Genomic DNA, 24,060 nt, shown 5'->3' on the forward strand with positions numbered 1-24,060 from the left:
CCCCGTCTCGATCTCGGCTGCAGCTGATGTACCGCTCCGGCTCCCGCTCGAGCTCCGGCGCGGCGCGGCCGACCGTACCGGTACCCGATATACGCCTGGCGATAGGCGCGCTAACTAGCGCGAGCTCGCTCGATCGAGGGCGATCGCGCGAGTCGAGTACGGTATATGCATGCGCCATATTGTGAGCTGCTACACACTGACACTGCATGCACCGCTGACTGCTGTCTTGTGCATGCTGTGTTTATTTCCCGTGTAGTTTCCTGTCAGAATATCATGGCCATATGCCGGTACAGCTATTTCTAGCTAAGTTAGGGGTGCAACAACATGTTCCAAGCAAAGCCAAAGGAATATTCAATTATTTCTGTGGCTGCATGCAGAAAGACTCAAACTCAAATTTCAAAAAAGAGACTCGCCCTGAGCCTGATCATCTATCTCAGTATCTGATGCCTGACTTCATTGGTGATTTTCATTTGTTATTTGGGAAGTGCATGATTGCATGCAGCTTGCTCAACCCTTCCACAGATTTGAAAATTGGAGGATATCAATCTCACAATAGGGGCTAAAAGCGTCTTTGTACACCGGTCGTTCCGCTAACTACGTTGTCTCCACTCACCAAATACGGTACGGTATGCCGGGACGGTATGTCAGTAGAGCCAGGCACACGGCCAATATGGGACTCAGAGACTGACTCCCATGAGAGAGGTCCAATATCAGAGACTTTTGTAAAGAATTCGGGTATCCAATTTCAGAGACAGTCTCCAGTTTGGGAGACCCATTTCCTTTGTTTACATGGTTTACATTTAATTTGCTGCAAAACAATTAACTTGGTGGCAAATAAAAATATGATAAGCAGATTCCTCATAAAAATTACCCATTTTTTTGTCATCCTCACACAAAACAAATGGGCTTCTCAGTGAGACAAACTTTTGGGTAACTATAAAAAAATTATGCTTTTGTTGGTGTTTCTTTTGTTCCTAAGTTTTGCAGAAATGTTAGCATGGTTAGAAATTGTTAAACTCACTGTTAGACATCCTCAGAATTTGCAGAAAAAATTGTTAAAATCTGAACAATAATTATATACGTGTCGATATTATTAATATTATTAATATCTGCATTACATAGGCCTTTTGTATTATCTGAGTTTAATTTGTAATCATTTAATTTATTGAATAAACTATGAAGTGTGAAAGTTAACCAAATGCACGATAACTGCACAAGACTCGGAACGTTTGCATTGTCTTGAACCTAACCATTTTGTATGGTTGGAACTACCCCTTATCGACCACCTAATCTTCTAAGCATCGTATCTGCGAAAATATTCATCAATTTTACCCAGTTTTCGTCTCATTTGTGCAGAAAATTTAGCAGATCAGATTCCCATGTTTCGCTCGGCGACTTCGATTCAATCCGCGTATATATCGACAAACAACGGATACGACGATTTTACATTTGCTCATTTGCACCCGTCTTTTGAAACCGACCACCCGCGTTACGCTAAGTTTACGGCCGATTCTTGTCACGGTGGCGAAATATTTTTACTCTTCAAAATCAGTTCTATGATGTCAACATGCTAAATTATCGTCTCACTACTTCCACTGCGAGCTCCGGCACATGATTCGACGATTGACGACGGATATTTGTTCTAAAGCCGTTTCCTATCGGATTTCTTGGTTTTTCAGCGGGGTTTGGGTCTGGTCAATACAATTTTGATTAATTCTACTAATTTTTTACTTTTTGTTGCTTCTTTTTTTCTCGTAAAATTGATTCTTACCGTTTCTATGGACACTGCGCCTACTCTCCCGCGCGTATCGTTTGTAATATATATTACGCAATAATTTTAACGCGCGCAAGGTGGTCGGTTTCAAAAGAGGAGGTCGATATGTGGTAGTCTCACCATACTCATTTTGTATTTCGAAACTTGGATGAAGGAGATCATTTCGTCAACAGACACCACACTGCCTTGACTGGTATTGGGGGGCCCTAAGACTACGCATGCGCAGCATGCAGAAGCCGAGAAACTTGATCAATGTAGTGCTGTACTGATCCGGGCTTGGCCAGAAAATACATCTAAAGTGGTTAAGTGATTTGTGATGACAGTCTGTTGTGATTCTCCCAAAATTGCACAAATAATGCAGCGCTATACCTTCTTTTTACTGAATTGATTTAAGTACAGAAAAAGTTATATAAAAATTATCGCAAATTATGCTGGCGCAAATATTCACTACTACGTGCCGTATAAGCTAAAACAACAACTGGTCAATGGTCAATCGCGGGGTCAATCATATTTAGCTCTAGGTCTAGGCTATATTTTTTCAAAGCTTTTTTCTTTTTAAAACTTTTTTTTAAAGACTAGCCAAACGTGTTTAGGCCTTCGTGTATGTTTTTTCCCAAAGGTTTTTCCTAGGGCCTTTTTCCTCCTTTCTGGAAAGTGTTCAGGATTTTCCTGATTGTAAAGCAATGACCCTGGGAAACGGGAAAACGGTTGTGAAATTTGTCACCTCTCTGCATGTCCACGCGACAACTTGTTTAGGGGCCAAAATGTAAATGAAACCTGTGAAAAACTTGTTTAGGGGGGTATTTTGCACACAGAGAAAAACTCGTTTAGGGGGTGTTGGGAAATAGTTCAGAATCAGAAACTAAGTCAGAATCTTACTTTAACCTGACAAGTTGACCCTTTGCATACGTACATCTTTTTTCTCTTTTACTTCCAAGAAAAAGTTTAACTAACTAAGTCAGAATCTTACTTTAAATTGACCAAGTTGACCCTTTGCATGTTCATCTTTTTTCTCTTGTATTTACGGAGCCTGTCTGTTACCCAACAATTAACATAAATTAATAAATAAGGGTGCCACTTAATTTTGAGATAGATCTATCTCAAACAAACTAGATCTACACTAGCTACATGTAGCTAGGTCACTATTCTGTAGACTCTAGATCTAACTTTTTACTTTGTTTAGAATTAGTTTCGAGCCCATTGAGATGCCCTATTTCTCTTAGACTTCAGCAATTTGATTTCAATGTCTTGGACTTAATTTTCTGTTATTTCTGTTTTCAAAACAGGAATTGGTTGTGAAAACTGGACCTAGTGGAAACCACAAGCAAAGATGCCGAAGGCAAAGTCCAAGAGTGTTCATAAACGAATGAAAACAAGGATGAGTAGAGGAGAAGATTCCATCTCCCTGGAGGATGAGGATCTTCAGACAGAGAATATCTTAAAAGAAGACTTCATCAGCCAACTCTCTCTAGAACTGCTAGAAAAAATATTTTGTTATCTACCCGTTAGGACTGTCATCTCATGCGAAAGGTTGAACCATCACTTCCAGCTGGCTGTGCTTTCTTACCTCAATGTGGTGAAAGAGTTTGACTTGACAGAACACAAATGGTATGGATATATTCCCAGGGGATTTTGCTTATCCTCTTTCACAAAGCTTCTGAAGCGATGTCCCAAGGTGGAAGTCATCCGGGGGCTGCACATCTATCCTGAAATGGAAGGACTTCATCGGCATCTGAATAGGTCAGATCAGATGATGCAGGGTATGGTCAAGGAGTTGAAGAAATGCAGCCACCTGCGTCAGGTTGAGATTTCTAGTCTTGACTTGGCTGATGCACTCGTGGAGGAGATGCCAGAGCTAGATTTAGGGGATTTCTCAAACAGAGGGAGTTCATTTGAAGCTGACTGTCGGCCGTACTTTACTCTAATTCCTGACTACCACATCAGGAAACTCCACCTGACTGGAGTGACACTTCCAGAATTGCCACAAACACCCCATGTGCAGGAGATCATCTTAGAATGGGTAGAACTCACCAGTTCTCAGCCTTTCCAGAACTTCGTCTGTCCAGCACTTAGAACTTTTGTGATGAGAAACTGCTTTGGGCCTCTGAATGCTCTCAAGTATGTGGCTCTCATTGACAACTTGGCTCGCTGCCTAAATCTTGAAAGGTTGGAATTGGTTCGTGTACCATTCCTAGGGGGACTGATACAGCATACAGTTGAAGAATCAGCAGGGGTGAGGCTTAAGATTCTTTTCTCCATTAATGTACTTTCTATGCTTGATATGTTGAATTGCATGTATTGTCCAGTCCATTTTTGTCTCACCTGCATAGCAGAGTGAGACTATAGGCGCCGCTTTTCCGACGGCGACGGCGGCGGCGGCGGCGGCGTCAACACCAAATCTTAACCTGAGGTTAAGTTTTTGAAATGACAGCATAACTTAGAAAGTATATGGACCTAGTTCATGAAACTTGGCCATAACGTTAATCAAGTATTACTGAACATCCTGCCTGAGTTTCATGTCACATGACCAAGGTCAAAGGTCATTTAGGGTCAATGAACTTAGACCATGTTGGGGGAATCAACATCAAAATCTTAACCTAAGGTTAAGTTTTTGAAATGTCATCATAACTTAGAAAATATATGGACCTAGTTCATGGAACTTATACATAAGGTTAATCAAGTATCACTGAACATCCTGCATGAGTTTCACGTCACATGACCAAGGTCAAAGGTCATTTAGGGTCAATGAACTTTGGCCGAATTGGGGGTATCTGTTGTATTACCATCATAACTTTGAAAGTTTATGGATCTGATTCATGAAACTTGGACATAATAGTAATCAAGTATTACTGAACATCATGTGCAAGTTTCAGGTCACATGATCAAGGTCAAAGGTCATTTAGGGTCAATGAACTTTGGCCAAATTGGGGTATTTGTTGAATTACAGCCATAAATTTGAAAGTGTGTTGGTCTAGTTCATAAAACTTGGACATAAGAGTAATCAAGTATCACTGAACATCCTGTGCGAGTTTCAGGTCACATGATCAAGGTCAAAGGTCATGTAAGGTCAAAGAACTTTGGCCACGTTGGGGGTATTTGTTGAATTGCCATCATATCTCTATAAGTGTATTGGTCTAGTTCATAAAACGTGGAAATACGAGTAACCAAGTATCACTGAACATCTTGTGCGAGTTATAGTAGTTTTCAAAATCAGCACTGCTGCTATATTGAATCGCGTGATGCAGGTGAGACGGCCAGAGGCATTCCACTTGTTTATATTCTTATGTGTTTTTTACACCAAAATTAATCAGAATTTAATTGGATTGATGTTGCCATTGTCTGTTGTGGTTTAATGGAATATTATTGACACGTTCGACAGTGCAATTTTGTTGCAACTATGTATTTCATGTTTTCAACACCTTCCTCTTTAATACCACACATCGACTTTCTTCCCCTCACCCTTTTAAGAGATTCACCATGCTTTTCACCAGGCGATTAAGAAAAAAATTATTTCAGGGGGCTACTTTACACAAACTACTGCCTAAATCTGTTACGTTAGATAAGCTTTAATATTTATAGCAATCATAGCATCCTTCCCGCCTGTCCTTGTAGGAGCATTGCTATATTTTTAACATTGTAAAAACTATCCCCTCTTTAGTACTTGTAGGAGCATGTGGTTTTCACAATTTACTGTAAAAACTATTTAAACCTCACTTCCTTTCACTATCCCTGTAGGAGCAATACCATGGTTTTCGCAATCTGAAAACCATCATCATCAGCGGATGCAAGAACTGTACTGAGCAGGATCTTGGTCACCTCCTACTTGCTGCTGACAAGACCCTTGAGAGTCTCAGTATACAGCCATGCCTTACCCGAGACAGCCTCTTCTTGGCGTTCAGAGCAATCGAGTGCAAGTTCCTTAATCTGAAGAATCTTCATTTGGGCTATGTGGATCCATGGTCAAACTCGGGTAAGAAAAGCCTGTGCTATCAGAAACCTTAACCCAAATCACTCGCAACTTCAATAAGGTTATGAAGGAAATCAATCCCCTGTTTTAATTCCTCAAATTGGCAATGATTGTATTACCCTTACTCCCAGGGTTGGAAAAAAACTTGATAGTGAGATAAGTTGGAATAAATGATAATACCACAGTTATAGTAATTGCTAATAATGTATGAAATATGGTGACTGGTGAGATATGCCTGTCATGTTTGGGTTGCCGACATCACCACGCCCGGGTTGCCGTGAAAGAGTCCCTTCATACCGGTGTCTGATCTGAGGTCGTTGAGTAGATGATGACGTCATGATTAGTCTACTAACAAGTGCTTGCAATGTGCAAAATTACAAAGTTCAGACCTTTATACACTTCGTAGATTACAGGACGCATTTTTACGAAAGTACTCAAAACGTGATAGTGCGCCGTGGCAGGATTACGTGAGTAAAAGTTGCAAGCCCCTTGTCTTCCTCCAAGCTGTCTTGTCAGCCAGTTACACATTCCATGTGGTTTGTGCCCACTTGACACCTTCGTTAACAGTAGCTCACCACATTTGATAAGAGCAACTTTTTTTTCAGTGTTTGCCAATTAAAGAGAGTATAATGACAGAAAAATGTCTCATGCAGTGTCTTCAGTCTGCAACATTGTTTTAGCCTTGTATCCAGTTGACTTATAGATGTTTCTGAGCTTTGATGCTAAATTTTGTTGCTCTGTATCGTAACAAGCCTTTGTAAATCATGGGTTGTATGGTGTTCTTAATTTCAGGGAAGTACACTTCAGCGGAGTTAATAAGCAAAGGTCTTGTGGAGATCAATGAAAACCCTGCTGTAATGACTGATATGGGCATGAAAGCCATGGGACAGGTCTTGCCAAATCTCTCCTCTCTCGCTGTCTATAACTGCCCTCATCTCAGGTACCCAAGGACATGGCTGGATGTTGGTAAGTCATTCTCTCTCTCTTTTTCTTTCTTGCATGCGCTCTCTCTTGTCTAGGGCAATATTACCCCTGAAATGCTCAAAACAGCCCTGGAAAATAAATGAAAAAATGCCCTGGAAAATCTCAATTCTCTGCAGTGTTAAAGCCTCTCCAGTGTTGCAAATTTAGAAAGTAGGTTTTGAAAAGTAGCCCCCCCAAAAAAAGAGATGAAGATGAAACAAACAAAAAAACATGGCCTGATCTGCACCATCTGTCTCTCTCTGTCTGTCTCTCTTTCCAGCTCTCTAAGTTCTCATGGACTATCTGCTCTTATTTGTTCCTCTGTCTCTCTGTGTGTGTGTCTCTCTTTATTGTTCTCATGCACCCTCTCCTGTCATCTGCCCCCTGCTATCTCTCACTCTCTTGTTCTATTGAGCACTCCCTTGTTCTCTTGCTCTTGTGTACTCTCACTTGTCTGTCCCCTCTCTCCTGCTCTCACTCTCACTTAATCTCCTGCCATATGTCCTGTCCCCTCTTTGTATTTCTATTTCATCTTGTCTTGAATCTCTCTTGTTCTTTGCCTATCTCTCTCCCTTTGTCATTGGTTGACCTTAGTGTTATGCATGCACATGAATATCTTTCATATCTGGTGATTCTAGCCATCATTTATTTTTTTTCTTTTGTTTCTGTGTATCTTGCTTTTCAGAGCCTGTTGATACCTGTTGGTCACAACTGACATCTCTTCATCTACGCCACTGTCATAGGATCCAACTCAACGACTACCAGTCCCTTTCTCATTTCATAGAGTGGCTCCCGAACCTGGAGGACATCTACCTCGAGCGTATGTTCCCGAATCCACCCAAGGGATGCTCTAGGGTGGGTCTAAGTGCAGGAACAGGTATCGGTGTTTCATCAGCTCTTGTTGCTATGCAGAATCCTGGGGCTCAGCGTCCTCCACAGCACCAGAACGAGGCTGAAGTCCCGGTACCAGATGTAGCACCTATCAATCAAGAAGCACCTAGGCAGCAGCAGGGCAATGCGGATAGGGGGCATAACAGGCAGATCCAAGATGGTCCTCAGCAGAATATGGAACAGGTCCAATTGGAAGAGCCAGAAAGACAATCAAACCAGATACAGCCAGCCATAGATCTATTTGGAATACCAGATGATCACTTGGCAGGCCCTAGTGACATCACCCCACCAAACAGAAACACATCTGAAGAACTACCTCTCAATCAACAATTAGCATCATCATCATCAAATGCAATATCATCAAGAAACTCTGGACAGGCATCAACTTCTATGGAAGCGCATCGGACATTGGATGACTCCGAAGAAAGCATCCACTCAAGGTTGCATAATAAAAAAGATTCCTCTACATCTCTAACTCGTTCCACATATCAAGTTGAAATAGGGTCTAGGGAACTAGTATCAAGAGATAACAATAGAAATGAAATCGACCAACCTTCAGAATCCCATGTAAACCTTGAGAGAACCACCCCAAAGAAGAATTTCAGAGATGCCTCCACATCAGCTATGTCAATGGCTGGATCGTGCCCCATCCATGGAACAATGATGCAGGACCTAAGCAACGATGACGATGAGGATGACGAATTCTCGTCTCTTCCATCCATGCATGATAAATTTGTTTCTGCCATTGATGGTCCATGTAACAGCGTTGGTGTCCAAGTGCACAAGGACGCTCAGTCGTCCCCTCTAGATCCAACCCCAATGATGTGTGACCAAGCCACAAGTACTAGTGACCCTGTCATGGAGGCAGACCCAGTCTTGGTTTTCAGATGTGCCTCGGACTCTTTAATCTCTGCCACTTTCAATGATTGTGGAATCTCCCATATTGAAGTACAGGATTGTCCAAATCTGATACACATCCAAGGTGAGCTATCTACCAAATATAATTTATTAAAATTCATAAATTGGCTATATCCATCAAAGTATACTTATTCCCTCAAAATTAATAAAGTGAGAAATAGAACACAATGACTAAGGAGAGCTTATAAAAACAGGTCACCCAAAAGAAAAGATAGAGAAGATATTTTACCCATACAATATTATACAAGGAACCTTAACAATGAAGGAAGGAACAAAGTTCCTTATCCTTGCACACACTAAGACCATCATGACAGAAACCACATGGTGATCAGATCTATTGTGCATCTTTGAATGCCAACTTATATTTCTCTTTTGGCTATAATTCAAAGTATCATAGTGAGATATTGGGATAACTTCTTAAGTATGTTCGGTGTATTTGGGCATGAGAACATCGCAAAACGACTGTCACGCAAAACTAATGCGATCTCATGCATGCCATGGCCATGCATTCGCGATGCACACGGTATACGGTAACTCAGTGAGCTCCCTGGGTTAGGTATACCGATGCAAACAGCGTGTGGCAGTAGTTGAAGCGCTGAGCCTGAGAGATGGAGAGTGTGGTGAGTCGATCGAGTCAACCGAGTGAGAACGAAGCAAAAATACAGAGTTTTAGGGCACTGTGACTTCTTTATTTTTGGTACTTTTCATTTCTCTGGAGAATATGATACCACATTATTGTCTGGAAAGTGTGATGGAACATGCAAACGACGGAGTTGTAGTCAGTACGGCAGCCATCGGAACTTTACAAATTCATTTATTTTGTTACCGATATTGGATTGCCATTGTGAGTGTTTACAATACATGAATTCATGAGTTTACATGAATTTTTCGCCTTGCCAGAGACCCGAGCTTGCATGGTTTGAGTAAGTTTGTAATTGTATTTACATGTACATGTAGATCGATCGTATCTGTGTGTGTTTTATGTATTTTTTATTTTTGTATAAAAAAAAATGACCCCAAAATTGGATTAGATATGAAGAAAAAATATCCCTCAGATATGCTCAGAATGCACCAAAGAGCATCTAAGAATCCCAGAGCCGAAAGGATTTAGCGCACATCAATTTAGTTCACAAACAAATTTTCAGGCCCAAGAGCAATTTGCCACTGGCATACCTGAGAGATGCACGCAGTAAGGCAAGGTATAAAAGTCAAGGCTAATAGAGCAGTAGTAATGCTATCATCTGTGTTCTGCTTGTTACCACTAGGTCACCATCTGCCAATCTTCAAGAAGCTGAGTCTGTCTAACAGGACAAGTAGGCTGAGTAAAGTGCAGTTCGAACAATGTCCAAAGATGGAATATGGACCCACCATAGATGAACTCATGTTAAGTTGTGCAAGGGCTGGCAGAGTCGTCAGATTTAGACCTATGTCACGTGTAAGTCGGGATTAAAAAAAAAAAACACGGTCTTGAAAGAGTTAATGGTCATGACACCTGCTGATAAAGCTATATTGAAAGCGGCCTGTTTTAACACCCTGACTCCCAAAGGTAATCAAGTTGAAGGATTCCATGCAAATTACCATTGGTTGGCATAGTTCCAAAATAGCATTTTTTTATGGAGTTCAAGTTAGTGTTATAACTTGAATGTCTTTGCATAGCTCTTTGGTCAAGAGGCCTTAAATTTTGATATTTTTAGAGCAAGGTTGCATTTTTGTAGGGCATACTTTGATTGTAATCATTTCTTTATTTCAGAGAGAAGCAGTACACGAATGATGAACCTATACTGGTTCAAGGCAGATTGGAATGTACTTAAAACGTGAAATTACGAAGAGATAACACAGTGATTGCAAACAAAAAGCAATCATACAATAAAACTGAATAGATAAATTTGCATTAACATTAAAAGAATCTGCTTTAATTGGGACTTGCTTATATGAGCAAAGATACATCAACCATGATATCGACAATGGAGCATTTAGTACATCCGTTATGGTAACAATATTATACATAATAATAACAACATAATATTAAACATTAAATGATGGTAGGAAAGAGGACAAAAACAAATTCGATAATTCAGTTTATACTGTGAAACATAGTGTGGATATGGGCTTTCAGAGCAAAATACCAGATGAGTTGACTATTGAAAAAATTGATATTTTAACATAAGATTTTGTTCTTGGTCCTTCTTACTGTAAAAAATAAGGAAAGATGATAAAAGGGCATGCGTACTTGTAACATTTATCAAATTCCTTGGTCACAACTACACATCCTAATCAATGGCTTAAGTCTTGCTTTATTCTCAGTGGATATGTGACCTCTTGTCCCTATTTCGATAGTTTTAAAAGAAATAGAGTAATCGGTTTCATGAAAGTCCGATAACAAACATTTGTAGCTTTCGCACTTTCTTTCATGTGCGTTCTGAACATTAGTCTCAAAGGGACTGTAAGCTCTACCAAAAGCATTTTCTTGTATCCTCACAAACTGCGACCATGTCAGGTCGTTGGCTTGTAACAAAGATATAGGGGAGGGATGGTGTCCCCTGCTACAGAATAACCTAGGTCTGAATAAAGATTGAAGTTGCTTGTAAAAGTTCTTTTATCATTCTCTTAATAGCCAAAAGAACATTGTTATGCCACCATGTGCATCTGTCCAGAAAGGAAGGGCAATGCGACAGAATTGATAATTTAGTCAGTGCTGACTATTTTCATGAAACACCCCCTGGTTATATTCTGTAGGTTTTGCACAGAGGCACCACCTTTAACCCTTAAAGGACTGGGCTATTTGAGATTTTGGGGGGCTCTTTTTTGTATTTCCTAGTGCTCTATTGAGCATTTCATTGGCAGAATCTCCCTATAATCCCCAAGTAATTATTTTCCCTGCTTCATATTTTCACTACACTCGACAGCAGCCATTAGTGCATTTATGCTGGTAGCTTCAACCAATTAGATAAATGAATGTACTTCACAACTACACTATCTCTTATGCTTAAACCGTGTATATGCTCATGTTCTTTTGGTACCTTGATCATTTTGAATACAGATGGCAATTGATGAGATCGCGGGTGCTTTTGAGAATAAAGTGAGCAGCTTGAATCACAACGCCTTACTCATATTGGATCATACGACACCACCTCAGGCTCACCACAGCTCAGCAGTATGGGACTGGGCGAACATCCTCTCTGGTCTCAATCAGTAAGTCAAACCATACACTAAAGTCTATAGGTGGAGATGCTGTTTATCAGTGATGCATTGATAACACTATCGGATTGTTCTGTAATCCATTAAAGACTGAGCCCATGCATATGCAGGCTAAAATGTGTTATCGCAAAATCATTCTCTCTCCAATGGGTTAACATTGTCCCTAAAGTGATTCAGTGGTGAAGTTTTTATTACTTTCAATAATAATAATATAATATGTCCATTTATATAGCGCAGTTACTATGTGCATATACTCAACTGTGCTTTGATACTTGGTATCATATTATAAAGTCGCAACAAAACTTTCATGACCTTTTCTCAAGTCTTGTTTACATTTTGAGAGCAAAACTAGGGCCGTCTGCACCATCCCGAAGTTTCAAATTAGCGCGCTATTTCTGATCCGGCAAACTAACCCGATCTGAAAAATCTCGAGATAGTTGGCGGTGCAGACGCTATTATCGCGCTAGTTCGTAGGATTAATCTCGAGATTGCAATCCCAAGTCAACTCGGGTTTATTTGCAAAATAGCGCGCTATTTTGCGAATTATCCCGCTAATTCGTCGGTGCAGACACACTCGAGATTGGACTCGGGGTAATTTATTCATGACGTCAGTCCATAATGCAATTCGCGTTCCACTTCCGCCTTGGTCAAAACAAACACGTGCGAAAGTCAACTTTATACATGCGAATAGCGTTCATAAGCAACGATGGTGTCCTCACCAGTGAATGGATTTTGGGAGAGACCCCGGGAGAGACCAGACCGAAGGGGGAGGCGCTCATCGCATCGACGATGGTCATATTCAATAACAACACTGACAGCAGTGTTGTCTTATTCCTTCGCAAAATGTGAGCAAATAGCATTTCTTTCCTCCTTCTCCCTCTCTCTCTCTCTCTCTGTCGTTGCCTCCTACTCCGCCATCATATCTTCACTCGCTGAGCTGAAAGGATTGTTGCATAACACCGGTTGAATTCGGCGAAAGTACTAGTGAAAGGAGTTCATTGCTTGCATATCGCGGGAAGTTATTCAAAAGCGCGGGCCGTTGAAACTCCAAGATCCGAAAGTGCGCATGCCCGGAATATCGGGCTTGTTGCCTCGCTCGAGCAGATATAGCTCCTCGTGGGATGGTGCAGACGGGGTTTCTCGAATCTCGAGATTAATCGCGAAGAGGGCTGATCGGGCTAAAATCTCGAGATTGAGCAAACTCGGGATGGTGCAGCACCGCCTACTGTGACACTTGGGCAAGGGACTTTCATAAAGGAATGCATTTTATACAGGTTCTTCAGATGAAAAATGGCCCACAGTTTCCCTGTGACTTGTGTTTTCAACTTGAAATTCATAGGTGCATGATTTTTCCTCTTGCCTATGAATTGAGTGCATGTGAAACAACGTGAAACAGTGAAATCAATGAAATACATAGAAAATAATGAAAAAAATTCACCTAACTCTGTACACCAATAAGAATGGAAATAAAGTATATTTGATTGGCAGGGTCAAAGGTCATAGATGTATATTTCTAATAGATTAGTTCACTTGATAACTGAAGAATCTGTGATAGAATACTTCAAGGGGGGGGGGGTGCCCAGGGGGGCCACCTATATTGACGAGTGGACACCATGCGCGACCCAAAAAACACGTAAAAAGGATGTCTTTTTCAAGATAGGGCACGTTACGTACATAACCTAATAAGGGTGTCAAAAACACTAAAATAATGAAAAAAGGTATCTATTTTCGATAGGAAAGCTACGTGTTTAGGGTCAAATTTGCGAGGGTATAAAAAATTAAGACTAAAATGCTTTATAAAGGATGTACTTTTTGCCCCAAGAGTCAACACTACGTGTTAAGTGTACAATTTGCGCGAGGTTGGGCTGTGCTAAATCCAATGATGTAGGTAAAACCGACGACCAACGTCGGCCGTGGCATAACAATTGAAATATCGCTGTACTTGTTTAGGGGTTCAAATTCAGGGAATACTTGCCAAGAGTATCGTTTTGTTTCCAATACTTGTTAAGGGTAGGGTTTCACACGCCAATACTTGTTAACATGGTTAAGGGGTGCATTTTCAGAATATGGAAAATATGTGTTTAGGGTGCTTTTCGAGACCCCATGGTCGCGCATGGTATCCACTCGTCAATGGAAGTGGCCCCCCCGGGGGGGTGTTGCAAAGATTAAATGTCACTAAAAATCATATTTGAATTCCCAGTTGCATGTGGTATATCATGCATCACTGCATTAGTCGGAAAGATGTGTGCATTTACTCAGACTTGTTTTGTAACCCCCACCCCAATACATGAGGGTGAATTCCATTATGTAAAACTTACATAAAGTCTACCAAAACGGTTTTTATTTTCTCAAGGGGAAGTAGGGTTCACTCACCATGTTTCATTCATTTTTTTTGTGTGTGTACAGGACTCTGTTATTTGAAAGAAATATAAAACAAGCTTATCGCAGTGCTGTCTGTGGGGACAATGAGGAGGGAGTTGCTCCAGATCTCATGGTGTTTGGTAAGATATTAAGGGCTCTTAGAGATGTGATTGATCCAGTCAATTTCAACTATGGAAAGCCAGCAGAGCTGTAATTTAGAGTAGTGGTTAAAGTGTTCTCTGTGTGTGCCTCATTCATGCGTCATTGTTTTGACCAATCACGGTGCTCCGTTTTGTTTACAGGACAGTACATCACCTGTGCACCTATGTGAAGAATTATAACATCGATGGCTTGCCATAGTTGAAATTGGTTTGATCAATTGCAGCTCTTTGTGAGATGGGACCCAGATGTAATAGAATAGAGAGTTGTGAAAGATTCTAGTTACACTCAGCTATGGAAAGCCAGTAATACCTTAATTGCTATAAATGTGTGTGACACATTACTGTTGTACTGAAATAGGATCAGAATGATTTCTCAAATTGAAAATGCTTTCACATACATCAGGCCTGTGAAATATCTGCTGTTTAGCAAAAATCTGCTGTTTTTCTTTTTCTGACTGATCGAAATTTCCTTTTTTTTTTTATCTCTTGCTCCATTTCTGCTTTTTTTTCTCGCCTGCATAGCAGAGCGAGACTATAGTTACTTACAGCGACAGCGTATATTTATCCCATTTTATAGCTCAGGTCGAGTTCTGGTGTAGAAATCTACTTTCAATAGGAAGTGGTTAGAAGCAAATCTAAAGTGTTTATCATATGCCAGAATCCTTATTTAGAACATTAAAGTTCAATTGAAATAATTCAGGCTTGCTTGAAATTATATTCACTTCATTACCACATGCTTCTCCTGGTGTAGCTAACCCAGGAAACAGCACGTGGGACCACACTATAAACGGATGGCATTTTCAGTAATTTTTCTGATCTTCATTTGCTCATAACTCTGTAATTATATGTTTTCCTCAAAAATTGTTGGTAGTTATCATGTATTCATAATTCTGTGTAAGTTTTGTTCAATTCTGTGAACATTGTACATGTATATTCTGTTGTTACCAATACCAGAGTTTGTCTTTGATTGACCTCTTCTTCTTTTAACTTGACAGAAGATGAGAAGTTGAAGGTGATGACAGACCTACCATGGATGAAACCTCTCCTGGAGAGTAATCTATGGCAGCTCGGAGTCCCTCCCTCATGTGGTGAGCATTTTTACTCATTTTCATTTTTTAAATTGCTTTTATTTGCCATTTTTTCATGAAATTATTATTTCCTCAAAAAATTCCCACATGGTGAGCATTTTTAACCAGTTTTTGTGATTTTCTTTTTAAAAATCAATTCTCTTTGTCATTCAAAAATTTAATTATTCTTTAATAAAGAGGCTTGTTCACCATATTAGGCAATCATATTTTGTATCAGTTGTAATCAATTATTTTGTTGTTTCTTTAACCCTAAAAGAGCCGGGTTATTGGGACCACTCTCATAGGGGGGGGGGGCGGATCCCTAAGATCTCTGCCTTTTATCGCGTGAGCGCCACAAAAATTTGCACAGTGGTAGTGTGCGACAAAATCCACAAGGCTGTATGGTTAATCTTTTTGAAATAATAAAAAAAAATCATTTAATGAATTGATTATGCTTTTTTATGCATGAAATAAAACATTTGCTCTAATCAACTATCATATGGCCCTAAAACGCTAATTTTTTATTCACAGACTCTTTGTAGGATCCCGATCAAATGTTCTTCAAAAAAACTTTGGTATCGCAATTTTTTTCCTATGTATTTTATTGTTTTTTGATTTCTTATTTATTTTTCTGTTTTTCGACTTTTTGTTTTTTATTGTCTCACCTGCATAGCAGAGTGAGACTATAGGCGCCGCTTTTCCGACGGCGACGGCGGCGGCGGCGTCAACACCAAATCTTAACCTGAGGTTAAGTTTTTGAAATGACAGCATAACTTAGAAAGTATATGGACCTAGTTCATGAAACTTGGCCATAAGGTTAATCAAGTATTACTAAACATCCTGCCTGAGTTTCATGTCACATGACCAAGGTCAAAGGTCATTTAGGGTCAATGAACTTAGACCATGTTGGGGGAATCAACATCAAAATCTTAACCGAAGGTTAAGTTTTTGAAATGTCATCATAACTTAGAAAATATATGGACCTAGTTCATGAAACTTATACATAAGGTTAATCAAGTATCACTGAACATCCTGCATGAGTTTCACATCACATGACCAAGGTCAAAGGTCATTTAGGGTCAATGAACTTTGGCCGAATTGGGGGTATCTGTGGAATTACCATCATAACTTTGAAAGTTTATGGATCTGATTCATGAAACTTGGACATAATAGTAATCAAGTATTACTGAACATCCTGTGCAAGTTTCAGGTCACATGATCAAGGTCAAAGGTCATTTAGGGTCAATGAACTTTGGCCAAATTGGGGTATTTGTTGAATTACAGCAATAAATTTGAAAGTGTGTTGGTCTAGTTCATAAAACTTGGACATAATAGTAATCAAGTATCACTGAACATCCTGTGCGAGTTTCAGGTCACATGATCAAGGTCAAAGGTCATGTAAGGTCAAAGAACTTTGGCCACGTTGGGGGTATTTGTTGAATTGCCATCATATCTCTATAAGTGTATTGGTCTGGTTCATAAAACGTGGAAATAAGAGCAACCAAGTATCACTGAACATCTTGTGCGAGTTATAGTAGTTTTCAAAATCAGCACTGCTGCTATATTGAATCGCGTGATGCAGGTGAGACAGCCAGAGGCATTCCACTTGTTGTTTTTTCGATGGAAATTGTTGCAGACTTAATTCTGATCATAAACAAGACAAAATTAATTAAGTTTAATCGGTAAAAGCAGAAATAATGGTACATTTATGAATTTTGGCGAAATACACAATTCGCATTGGATTGTACATGAATTCACGTTTTTGAGCAGTTTTGGGTCTGAAACATGCACTTACATAATGTTGCGTAATTTCGTAACTGCGTACCCGGGCATCGCAATTTTGGTCTCAAGAGTTGTGCGAGATTTGAAAGTAAAAAGTCAGTGAGCGGAGCGGTTTAAAAATTTTGTGCGGCGGATTAATCGTGAAAAATGTAGAGGGCGAATCCGCCCTCCCCCCCTCGAAAATGAAAATAATGATATAGGCATATTAACCCAGGGAAGCCACTTCAGTTCTGAAAACTGTTCTCCCAGTGGGCCCTGCTATTATTATAACCTCGGCTTTGATTTTGATTTGATTTGATTATGCCTCTTATGAAAATTAAAATCAATTTCATATTGTTCTTGTCCTCCTAGGTAAAAACCGCCATGAAAGCATCAAGATACTGAGAGAACGTCTAGCTGAGCCTATCGCCATGGCGATACAAGAGAAGCAGACTATTTTTCCAAGTATATTCTGCATTTACATCCAAACATCTGACCAAGATGGTGCTGCCATGTATGGAGAGTTTACAACTGATAATCGTTGACAGCTCTTTTCTTTTGATGGCAAATGTGCACACTAGTTTTCATGCTCGGAAAGCTGGATGGCAATAAGTTTTTATGCACATGTATGACTAAAACACTGTTACATTGATCATTGCATACGAATTAATGATTTAAAATTAGTTGATAGATCCTCTCCTAAGAGGAAACTAACAGTGAAAGTTTTATGCCCACTGATCTTTTTTTTTACAAGGGTACAAAGTACAATGCTAAAGGAGAGTTATGGCTTTTGGAATAATCAATTTGATGCCTACCATTACATAGCTTCTTTGCTTCTCCTACCAAGCCTGAATATTATTACATCTAAATATGTAAATGGGACTGCGGTTACAAGCATTTTACACTTTGAAATTTTAGATTATATTGCTATTACAAAGATAATAATTATTTTTCTAATGATTTGCATGTGGAAATAACATTGAAAATATTTTATTGGCAAGACCTGCAGCTTGGGAACACAATTTTATCTCTTGCTTGTAAGCTTCTTATTTTGCTTTAAGAGGTAGATTGAGCTGATAAACTGTGCCAAGCACAAGATTATATCATCTCTGATTTGGTTTCTTTACTGGATGAGTTGAATGTATTTAACAAGGGGTGGCTTGTTGAAGCCGTAATCTCCTCTTCATCAGTTATGAAAAAGAAAAGTTTTATATATTTTTTTATTACATATTATAGGTCAAGTGCTTTCATATGTGAGAGCATGTGGCCTCGATTAAAAAAAGCTTATGTTATAAGCTATTGAAATCATGCACTTTGATTGGATGAGAGCAACTATGTTTAAAGAGTTTACTATTTGTGTATAGCATAACCAATAACTCTTTGAGGGGTCCAAATAGATATGATATCTTGTAGTACGTGGGCATCTGTAAATATACAGTGTATATTTAGTGGTGCTCAAAATTTGGTGAATCCCACCAGATAATGAACATAAAGTGTTAAATTTCTGCTATGTTTAAAATATTTAATTGCAAAGTCAGGTGAAAAAATATTACATCCAAGGAAGTTTGTTTGTCAGGGCTCGCCGAACATTGTAGCGTTCTTGTCTACATTCAAACACTCTGCATGAAGGAGTGCATTTTGTGGTGGGGTTCAGTAACTTTTGAGCACAACTGTATAATATCTTCTAGGAAAAGTAATCACTAGGCATGTTCATGGGAGAATTTCATGAAATGAATTGCCAGTGATTTGTTAAGGCCACCGCACACCTTACGACCCGACTGGCTTGCGACTGACTGAGTAGAGATGAATCGCAAGGTAGTCATAAGCCTCGACACCGCACACCTTGCGATCCGACTACTTGCTGTCTGCGTCTCACTTATGCGCTTTTTGCTTTTTCCATAGCAACTGAGAAAATGGCGCTTACTACTGCGTATACACGTTTTATATCATATACGCGTCGTGCAACTTTGCTGTCTGATTGGCTAGAAGTTGGATTGAGCTTGCGATCAAGTCATAAGGATTCGACATGTCAAATCCTTACGATTTTCCATGCGACTTGTCTCTGACTGGTCCGCGACTCTCAAGCTGACAAGAGCTGTGACGTCACATCTCCCCTCACTCAGTCGCAAGCCAGTCGCAGACCAGTCGGGCCGTAAGGTGTGCGGTGGCCTTTACAGATAATTTTTTACTGAAATCCTTGTATCTTTGTCATCATTGAAGTGCTTCCCTATGAAACAGGTTTTAGTGACTTTGCCATGTATTGTTAATTAATCAATCAATGAATACTACAGACACCGTTGCACAGGCATAATACTTAATCACAGATGCTGCTGTGGTAGATTTTTTTTATATAAATAAACAACCAGGGTGTCATTTGAATCAAATAAACGTATGTACAGGTAAATCTGCCTGATCTTCCAATCAAATCTATTTAACTTGGATGAAATTCAACTTAGAAGATGCAAATAAGACACCTTTTATTGTCTCGCCTGAACGAAGTTCGGCAGAGACGAAGGGATCACTTTTTCTGTTGGTCTGTTACAAAAACATTTAAGTTTTTGTTCAACTTGCTCTCATTTCTTTATATCCGCATCAGTTATGTTCATACTTGGTACATGTGATCCCTGGATAATATCATATGTGAGCTTTTTAGAATGATGTGGTCAAAGGTCATCAAGGGGTCAAAAGGTCAACGGTCATATAAATCCTTTTTGAAGTTTTTGTGCAACTTGCTCTGATTTCCCTATTTCTGCATCAATTTTGATCACACTTGGCTAAAATGAATCTTAGGTAATACCACATGTGTGTTGTTTGAGGATGATGGGGTCAACGGTCATCTAATGGTCAAAAGTCCAACAGTTTTTTTAAAATTGCTCTCATATCTTAATTACTGCATAAATTGTGTTTACCTTTATTACAAATGATCCTTGGGTAATACCACTTGTGTGCTGTTGAGTATGAGGTCAAAGGTCATCTAGGGGTCAAAAGGTCAACTTTTTGTTCAAATTGCTCTCATTTCTTTAATACTGCATCAATTGTACTTACACTTGACTTGGTACAAACAATCATTGGTTAATACCTCACATGTACATGAGGTTGATAAGGTCAAAGGTCATCTAGGGGTCAAAAGGTAATTTTACATTACATTGATTGCAAAATAAGGAGAGATTCATGGTTTGGAACCACCTTGTATATATCCTGGTCTGAAATAATTCCTCAGGATAGGCTATCATATGACTTGTGGAAGATTGACTTGTGTAGTCTACTGTACATTGTAAAAGCTAGGATTTGGTCACTCACAAATGGATATTTTATTTTATTAAAACTTAATGTAATCATTATGCACAAGGTTTTTCATTCTAATGTTAGGAAAAGAAAGAAGTGGGTATGGTTACTCATTCATAGAGAGGATACATCCTGAATGGAAGGTTGAGGTTCAGACCCGGGCCTAGTGATTGTTTAGACTTTGATAAAAGATATGATGTTCTGTCTTGTCAGCTGCTTAACATACTACATATTAAAGAAAGTCGATAACACAGTTTTATTTTATGCAGGGATCACAGGAGTATTAGCTAACAGCTCAAGAGGCTGTTTGTGATAAGTAAGAGCCGTTATTATTTATTTTTTTGTTTGGATACGTCACTTTCTTGGCCCCATGTTACAAAGAGTCGTAATATAATAGAACTCAAAGTGCGAGTGATCTGAAATAATGTTGTGGAAAGATAGGAAATTATAGATCAATTACAATTTGAGTTTGATATGAATCTAATTTTTTTGTAAGATGGGGCCACAATGTCACTATTTTTTTTGTTTTGTTATGCTGTACTGCTAAATGCATATACAGTATAGATCTGCCGATTATTACTGATTTTCAGTGATATGTACTTAAAGAATGAGAAAAATTCTAATGATTTCATGCAAAATGCTGATTTCCAAAGTTTCAGTTTTATGTGTTGTCCTATGGTATCTCTTTGAAAATACTGATTTCCTCACCAAAATACCACTTTTTCAACTTTTAAAATACTGAAATGTTCTTGTGCATGCTGGAAGCTTTGCATATATAATTGCATTAATTTTATACATTTCATACCTCATATAGGTAGGTCATATCCATTATTTTGTGGATAAAAATGCTAGAATGTATTCTTCTTCATTGTAGAGGTGTTGTGGCTCAGTGGATAAGTCTTCGGACTTTGAACCACAAGGTCCGGGGTTCAAATCCCACCGCAGAACTATTGTCCTTTGGCAAGGCGTTTATCTACATTTGCCACTCTTGACCCAGGTGTAGTAAATGGGTACCCGGTAGGAAGGCATTCCTTGAATGCTCGATGCGCCTGATCAGGGTAGCCGTGCTAAAGCTGGGGTAATAGTATTCAGCGCTTAGAAACATTTGTATTAAGCGCTATATAAATGTTGCATACTAGTATTATTATTATTGCTATGCATGTTATTTTATATTTTTTAGCTTTAATTTTACAAATACTGTAGTATAATCAACATATTTTTGTTAAAATACAAAATTATTCTGACATTATTTCCTCTTTTTTTATTCCACCATTGCAAGTTGTGCTAAATGATTTAGATAATGTAATGCATATTTTGGCAACATCAATGTATAATAAAAATGTCCCAATTCAAGAGATATTTTTACCATAATATAAAGAAATATTCTCTCATATGAATTCATTGGATCAGTTTTTGGCAAAATGAATATATAATAAATGTTATCTACATTACAGCATATATGAATTCAAGAATGTCTTCATTTCTGAATTTGTTTGTTGATCCCTATGCAGTCAGGGGTAATCACACTTCACCAGTTAAAAAAGATTTCCCTTCTCAAAACGCTGTAAATAACTGGAATTTTTTTCGGCGAGTATATTTCAATCTTTAACAGTGCAATGAATGGTGATTTCCAGGGGTCTTTTGAGCATTTCAGGTGCTTAATAATAAGCCTGTTCACGGTTGTAAACTGCGCACGAGCAGAAATAGGTCATTGGAGACAACCATGAAGGTGGCTTTCAAATTCACTGACATTGGCATTTGTGATTTGATGATTATTCATGTATTCCTTTCAAAATATTTATCACATCCAAGCTGAAGAGTAATAAATAGAGCCTTCATAATCACTGGTATTTGACAGTACCCTAAACAATAGTCAAATGTGCCAAAGGCAGACAATGAAACAGATTTCCAAACTTTATCCCTGATGTACTATTCTAGTCACCTGGTCTATACAATGCCTTTTGTTCTTAGAATTTGAATACTCTACCGGTAAAGCTTACGCAACATCTACATTTGAAAATGATAGTGCTTATCGTAATGAAAAATCACAAAGGTCATTTGAGAAAAGTTGATCATGAGCTAACCGTGAACTGGCTAATTGCACCTATCCCCCATTTAATTTTTTCCCCGTTAAATAATACATCTGTTCACTAACTTAGATTTGCATGTTACAATCATGGACCAAGCCTCAAAATTTTGATGCCCCTCGATCTTCCACCCTCAAAAATAATACATCTAATGCAGCATCACTGAGTATCTCTAGTCTCCATGCACAGACCCTGATTGAAACTTATCCCAACAAGTGGGTCGTCACATGGTTCCATGACGTTTGCTCCTGCGACAGCTGGATGGAAAATCTGCACGTTAAGCCAAACATAAAACCGGACTACCAAAACCAAATAAACCCTTCCTTATAATAATAATAATGGTCTTTATTAGGCATCAAAACATTCTTGGCAGCCAATGGCTGAATTATAAATCTTTGTACACGGTAAAAAGATTCACATGTAAATTTGACAGAACAGTATACAAAATATACAGAATATATATATGAAATATGATAACACAAGAATCTTTATATTATTCTGAACCCAAAACTAGTACAATCCTAACTCAAACCCTACACCCTCTGACAGGAGCAAATACTGCAGGAGCATCGTGTTGAGTCTCCTATCACACCTATTCTTTACACAAGTCGTTGGCAGGAGCAATTGGGCTACGTAATCCGACCACTTTCATAGAGTGAAGGGTTTGCGCAGCAGACTATCATCTTTGTTAAGGCTGCAATGAGTCCACCATGGCGTAGCTACAAAATTTATAGGCCTCTTTCAACTGTACTATTTCTTGAACACGGTGTAGTGTAACACAGTGGAACCATCATATTACACTGGAGGTGTCTGATCCCCCTAGGGCGGATATAAGCCCGGCTCAAACTATATGTGATTCGTTGCGACGCGATTTTACAAGAATTCGCATTTTGCATTAAATATGAAAGTTCCAAGAAGAACAATCATATTATTTAAAGTTTGGCATGTTAGAAATAAAACCTTTTTTACTTAGCGGCAAGCTCTGTGGTCAAAGTAAAGTCCAAATCAGCTTAAAGTCGCAGCCGATGATGACGTCATTACGATATGGAATTTACTTTGTTTTTATTCACTCAGGGAGGCGGCCACTATTCTGAACTTGGATCGATGAGATTTTATTGGTTGGAATGTTCATATCAAATTTGATAACCATTTCTTTGAAATTAGGATCGCAATGAATCGCATAGTGTGAGCAGGGCTTTAATGAGACCATGAAATCTCACAATTTCAGTGTATTGCTTCCATGAATATAATTTGTCAAGTACAGCCAAGTATGCCTTTGTTGAATCGCTTTGGATAACAAAAATCTGTTTGACTTGAGCAAAATTCTTCTATCAAAATGGAAATATTGAATAGACTGCACAATTTGATCTGAAAAATTGCCTCAACTAGGGTGGTTATTCAAATACAGGGTTCCCAGCTTTTCAAGATAACAAAATTCCCTGATTTTTCTCTGATGAAGTTTAAAATTCCCTGATAATTATTTAAACCCATTCCCAGTTTCGCATGTTTTCTAAGTTGTTGCAATAAATTACATGTATTTTCAGTATAAAAACAATAATGTAAATCTAATTAGTACCACCATAACCAGTCATTCAATGGATGTCGTTTTGATATGGCAACAAAATAT

At 38.9% G+C, this 24,060-nt stretch overlaps 1 protein-coding gene across 2 annotated transcripts; it reads left to right on the forward strand.

Moving 5' to 3' along the window:
• Positions 1–137: 137 nt before the first annotated feature.
• LOC129277905 (F-box only protein 38-like) lies at positions 138–18,390 on the forward strand. Of its 2 annotated transcripts, XM_064110345.1 has the most exons (10): positions 138–621; positions 3,061–4,007; positions 5,510–5,744; positions 6,534–6,707; positions 7,390–8,577; positions 9,779–9,948; positions 11,554–11,705; positions 14,118–14,212; positions 15,229–15,321; positions 17,434–18,390. In XM_064110345.1, exons 2-10 carry the CDS (start codon positions 3,105–3,107, stop codon positions 17,604–17,606), a joined length of 3,183 nt encoding a protein of 1,060 aa, XP_063966415.1. In that variant the 5' UTR covers positions 138–621; positions 3,061–3,104; the 3' UTR covers positions 17,607–18,390. The 2 variants fall into 2 exon arrangements, with proteins under 2 accessions (XP_063966415.1, XP_063966416.1); XM_064110346.1 differs by lacking the exon at positions 138–621 and having other exon boundaries at positions 3,031–4,007; positions 17,434–18,256.
• Positions 18,391–24,060: the final 5,670 nt, after the last annotated feature.

This window comes from Lytechinus pictus, chromosome 15 (genome assembly GCF_037042905.1).
Source record: "Lytechinus pictus isolate F3 Inbred chromosome 15, Lp3.0, whole genome shotgun sequence".
Taxonomy (NCBI): Eukaryota; Metazoa; Echinodermata; class Echinoidea; order Temnopleuroida; family Toxopneustidae; genus Lytechinus; species Lytechinus pictus.